General features: G+C 41.8%; 1 protein-coding gene across 1 annotated transcript; it reads left to right on the forward strand.

The window, feature by feature from the left end:
* Positions 1–1253: 1253 nt before the first annotated feature.
* Positions 1254–5547, forward strand: LOC131699663 (THO complex subunit 3). Its single transcript, XM_058997067.1, has 6 exons — positions 1254–1458; positions 1641–1797; positions 2533–2737; positions 3122–3283; positions 3770–3870; positions 4113–5547. Exons 1-6 carry the CDS (start codon positions 1279–1281, stop codon positions 4274–4276), a joined length of 969 nt encoding a protein of 322 aa, XP_058853050.1. The 5' UTR covers positions 1254–1278; the 3' UTR covers positions 4277–5547.
* The last annotated feature ends 658 nt before the right edge of the window (positions 5548–6205 follow it).

A 6205-nucleotide genomic window follows, 5' to 3' on the forward strand; every position in this document is an offset into this window, starting at 1 on the left:
TCCCTTGTTTATACTGCCCTCTTGTGGCACATTTCAAGCTCTGTATTCCATTGGTCTGTTTACTTTTTAAATTGCTGTGTTTATTCATGCCTTAGTTTTAAAGCAGTGCATTTCAACACTGCAAGATTAATTTAACTGTGCATGTTACATTATTGAGGAAGACACTGAAAGGTCTGAATTGGTATAAATGTCATAAAAAGTTTAAGACATTTTTAAACGATCAATATAGCAAAATTATAAGGTAATCTTAATTTCAATATTGCATTCTGTTTAGGTCCTTACAAAACACCCTGCAGTAACTGCAGTATGAATACAGTAAACTGCAGTATATTGGGACCCAGAGCATCTCCAGAGTAATACATGAACTGCAAAAGGGACTCATGTTACACCGTGATCTCTGTTACACTGTGATCTCTGTCTGAACCAAACAAGTTGAAAACTAGTAATTTCCTGGAGTCAGGAAACACAGCCAATGGTTAAATAAGGATTCTCCAAACAATCCCGTTATTGGAGTAACACAGCTGGCACCCAGAATGACTGCGCACGTCTAAAGGTAAGGAGACTGTAAAAGAACAATAAGGATGTGCTATTTAGTCTGGGTTCTCGATGCTGTGCAGCACTGCACAGTATCACGCTGATGTTTCTCCATGCATAGCAAACAGTAAAGCATCAGTTAATATGGTAAAACACAGACAGGTTGGTAAAGCATGGCCAGCTTGCCAATACTGTATGTGAAAGTCACAGCTGCTAGACAGTGCTAGACCAGGACTACCAGAGCGCCAATCCCTTGCCTTGGTTTCAATAGCCTTTTGTAACAGACGGAAAGTCGAACTACACATCTTGTAACCCCGATCAAACAATCTCTTGCAATATATACACTGTTATTTACTTTATTTATGAATTGCTATTCTACTTTTTTGTCGTCATTGAGGGATTCTATACTGTCGTTTGTGTACATCTTCGATAGGCAGTTTGCGCAGACTGTATTACAGATTGAGTGTCATTATGTACTTTGTCAATAAAGTTTTTTGAGACTCTCTGGTCGGGCTATACCATTAGCATTTTTACGGAGAAGCATGTATATATTAGAAACCTTCGACAACAGACCATTTCTAAGAAACAAATACCATTTTGTGTGTAATTATAAAAAAGGTAACTATTTGAATATTGTCTCACGTAGCCTCTGATCAGTGACGTTGCGGGGAGTTGGTCCACAGCCCCCCCCCCCCTTCATAATGGATTGTGCTCAGCGATCTCTTTCCGCTCGACTCCAGCAACATGGCTTCCCAGTACTACCAGGAGATGCAGGATAGCTTCAGAAACAACAATAAGAGCCGAGAATTCGCGGCTCACTCCGCCAAGGTGCACTCGGTCGCTTGGAGCTGCGACGGCAGGAGATTGGCTTCGGGCTCCTTTGATAAAACTGCCAGTGTGTTCGTGTTAGAGAAAGACCGGCTGGTAAGAGCGGGCTGCTGGGGAGTCGGGATGCCTATGTTTTGCTTTTCTGGGTTGTTTACCTCCTTAGAGTCTGAGACCTGCTATCCATCGATTAGCTTCGGTTTTAGGATAGAGCGGATCTTTTATAATAGAGATTTACGCATGTGTGCGGAGAGATGATGTGTTTCATGGTCGCGTTTTAGGTGAAGGAGAACAACTATAGAGGCCACGGGGACAGCGTGGATCAACTTTGCTGGCATCCGACTAATCCAGACATCTTCGTCACAGCCTCGGGAGACAAAACTATCCGCATCTGGGACGTGCGGACTACAAAATGCATTGCAACAGTCAACACCAAAGGTGATGAGCAATTTATACATTATATATAAACACGCAGTAAGTCGTGTGCAAAGTTATTAGAACACCCCATTGCTTCTGTAGTTTATTGGACTGTACAAAAGAAAGTCTGCGGATACAACTTCAAGAACGTATGTTTAGAAAGTACATCGACACAATGCCAAAAAAAGATGCCAGGCTGGTATTGATGCAAAAGGTGGCCCTAGTGATTATTACTGTTATACACTTTGAGAAATAGCAGTGTTTTTAGTTTTGAATTTGTTTCATGTAAGATGACTTTTCAAAAGCTAATAACTCATTTCTCTAGTAAATTCATACATTTGTTTGTGTGCAAAGCAAAATAAATGACAAATCTTGAGGTGTTCTAATATTGGACTACGTAAGTTTACCTTAAATCCAAGGTCAGAGCTCATTGCAGCCTGGGAAAGCAGGCGTGTGATCCCTTGTTAAGGCCCTTTACAGCATTTCTTGCACTAGTTGAGGATTATCCCTGTTCTATTGTGACAGGGATGGAAATAGGTCTATTGCATAGCAGTTTCATCCAGTCCAGGTTTTAATATGAGCTTGATTAGCTCTTGTGTATCGGTAACAAGCTCAGCTGTGTCTGATTAAACCTCTAGTAAAACCAGGAGTGGATCAAACTCCTATGCAATAGGAGTCTTCTTTCCATCCCTGATGTGAGGTGGTTATCAGGCTTTGGACAGTGATGGAGTGATGACTGAATGCTTGCGTTCTAAGGGGAGAATATCAATATCTGCTGGAGCCCGGACGGACAGACCATCGCTGTTGGGAACAAAGATGACGTGGTGACCTTCATTGATGCCAAGAGCCACCGGTCCCGTGCAGAGGAGCAGTTCAAATTCGAGGTGAACGAGATCTCCTGGAACAATGACAATGACATGTTCTACCTGACCAATGGCAACGGCTGCATCAACATCCTCAGGTGAGGGTCGGAGTGTGTGCGTGTGCATGGATACTGTGTTTCATCAGGTGTGAGTTTATGTCTGTGTGTACCTGTGTAAATCTATTAACTTAGCATGTTTTACAATATTAAATAGCCAAGTGTTAGACTTATCGTGTTTGTGTAGCATGTGGTAGTAGATCTCTGTTTTACCATTGTAGTTAGATTATTGAAAACTATACACCGTTACAACCTTCATAACCAACCAGACACTTTTGTTGCAGTAAATTGTGTTGCAATACACTTGGTTTCGGTAGTCTGATTTGGGGGGGGAGAAATATAATTCCTCGCAATGTCATGAGCATTAGGAATTTCCAGGGATTACAAACTGTTTTTTGTTAATGTGTTTGTTTTCTCCTGCTGCAGCTACCCTGAACTGAAGCCCATTCAGTCCATTAATGCCCATCCTTCCAACTGTATCTGTATCAAGTTTGACCCAACTGGGAAGTACTTTGCTACAGGCAGCGCGGACGCCCTGGTCAGCCTGTGGAATGTGGAAGAACTGGTCTGTGTTCGCTGCTTCTCCAGGTGAGGCTGGGACAGTGGCTGCATTTCAAATACACAAGCATTTACAGGCAGGTAAGTATGACTCCCATTGCATAGCAGTTTGATCCATTCCTGGTTCTATTACGAGTTTAATAAGAGAAACCTGAGCTTGTTACCTGTGCACTGGCTAATCAGGCTCGTAGTAAAACCTAGAATGGGTGAAACCGCTATGCAGTAGGACTCTTATTTCCATCCCTGCTGAGGCATGTGCTTATAATAAGAATGCAAATGTTAGCTAGTGGAATTACAATATTGATAATCATGGCAATAATGCATTATAACTGATTCTGCAGTATAAAGGGACACCTGTAACGAGGGAGCACTGTAAGATTACTCACTGATCCAAATTATAACTTGAATACTGTAATACTACTTGGACACAAAATGCTCTGTGATGTCTGTTAGGTCTTTGGTATTTAGGTGTTTCTTTTTGCCTTTAAATAAATTGATATGCTTTTATTTGTTTAGGCTGGACTGGCCTGTAAGGACCCTGAGCTTCAGTCATGATGGTAAGATGCTGGCCTCGGCATCAGAGGACCACTTCATAGACATTGCGGAGGTGGAAACAGGTAAGGGATTGCGTGTGTCTTCTAACTAATGAGACACAATAGATAACCCACGATATGACAGGGAAAGTGGAATAAAAATCACACTTTTGTAACTGATTGTTTGGTTAATATTGGAGTGTGTTCATTGCTTCCGTTTTCTTCCCTGATGGCTGCTGAAGTAGCCCAGCAGTGAAATGCCCAGTTGCGTATAGCTAAGTATTTGAGACGTGAGTATGCCTTTGCTCACTGGTTTGGCTTTGCAGGTGAGAAGCTATGGGAAGTGCAGTGCGAGTCTCCGACTTTCACAGTGGCCTGGCATCCCAAGAAACCTCTGCTTGCATATGCCTGTGATGACAAGGACGGGAAATACGACAGCAACCGTGAGGCAGGCACCGTCAAGCTCTTCGGCCTGCCCAATGACTCGTAACCTGGGCCTTCTGGATTTGTATTGAACAGTGGTGAACTTTTGTGCTCTTCAAAGGAGATAGAGAATGAAAAAGCCTCTGGTAACCGAACACAGTGCTTTTAAAATGTGTTGCCTGTGTTGTGACTCTCCTTGGAACCTTGTTGAAGCGTTTTTGCTTAATTTTTTGAGCTTCGAAAACAGAAATTTAGAAGCTGACAACACTGGCTAATTGAAAATGCAATGAGCCAGAGAGCCAAATGATGAAACACTCGGGTCCCCAGTTTTTTGGGAGACATTAAAAATGCATTTAGCAAAGGATTGCAAACACTTAAGAAAACTGGGTGGAAGATCGCAATAGGAACCTTGCTAAAGCTTTAGGGTTTCCCAGACTGCATTTACAAGCTCATCACAGCTGTTGTCTTCTGTTCTCCAATCAAATGTCATTGAAATCTTCCTCTAAATCTATTACAGAAATCTATAAAATGTGATACCTGGCTGTGTCCAGCAGATGGCCCCATTCTGCTTTAAATGTAGAACCTAGAAAAAGGGGAATTGTCACCTGGGTCCATGCTTGGTCCACAGTTTTTTTTTTTTTTTTTCTGTACTGTAAAATAACATTTTTTTGTATGATATTTTGTGTACTTAAGGTATATATTGATATACCAATAATAAAAGTGATAATGGGGCAAAAAAAACAATTGAAAAACCAAAGCAATGTCTAATGGAGGGATTTCTCAGGTTTATCAAAAAAAGTCTTCTTGTGTTCATTTGAAATGCTACAGGAGATCACTAGGGTATTGACCTATGCACTTTGGATGGGTTAACATCAGTGCATGTATGATTTGAGCAACAGAAGCAAAACTCTGTGTGTGTGCAGAAGGTTCACTTTCAGCAGAGACCTCAGTTACACACGTGCTGCACGTAGGTCACAAAAGTGGGGTGCAGCGGCGACAGGGAGAGTGTGAGTGTGTGCGGTGTGTGTGTTTCTGGTCTGTTAATTACCTGAGTGACACAGCCTCTAGAGTGCAGCTCTCCGCTGGGGCAGCGTTTGTTAGCCAAGCAGAGCAGGCGTCCTTGTTTGTCTTGCTCGTCCGCGACAGATTAGTGCTGCTTTTGCTGGTTAAACAGGAAGATGGGGACCCATGAGGCTCGGCAGTGACAGCTGTCTGAGCTCCAGGAGCACTTCGCGGCACAGCTTCCTGCACTATCCAGGGGTTTGCACGCCTCCCTCGTACCTTATTTACTTCACATCATTCAGTTTTATATGTAGTTCTTATTTTATATGTTTTTATTTTAGATTTTAGAATACTGGATCCAAAAAGAAAGCAAGTGAAGCCATTTTAACAACACAATTATAGTGTTTTTTTTTTTTTTTTAAATCTATCTATCTATCTATCTATCTATCTATCTATCTATCTATATTTATTGTGATTGTATCTATTTAGGCAGGTACTGTAGTAAGCCCCAAACCCACTTCCTAATCTCCACACTGGGATCAATTAGTGTGAATGTGCACAAATCTGAAGACTGAATCCCCAAACATACCTTCAGTATCGTATGCTAAAAGACACCTGATGATCTTGACTAGTGGGGATTACGAGGAGTAGCAAAGCAAGGTAACTCTCTAACCATGCTGCCTGATGTGAATGTTCCATGCTATGGCAAAAATAGTAGAAAAAAGGATGAAATAGTTTTTTTGAAACATAATACGTACATTTAATCATAAACCGCTTGTTTGCACTGATAGCGAGTCCACATTCTGCTCTAGAGCTTGTGTTATTCTGATTAGAATTCACTGGTGTCTGTATGAAAGTATTGACCGCTGTGCCTATATCCATATGGGCTGTCCAGCACATGTCCACCCGGGCAAATAAATACATTAAATGCGTACAGTGTTTTCAGATCTGCAACATCCTCAGAAAAACCAGCAGTGCAGCACTCCACGTGATC

This window comes from Acipenser ruthenus, chromosome 23 (genome assembly GCF_902713425.1).
Source record: "Acipenser ruthenus chromosome 23, fAciRut3.2 maternal haplotype, whole genome shotgun sequence".
NCBI lineage: Eukaryota > Metazoa > Chordata > Actinopteri > Acipenseriformes > Acipenseridae > Acipenser > Acipenser ruthenus.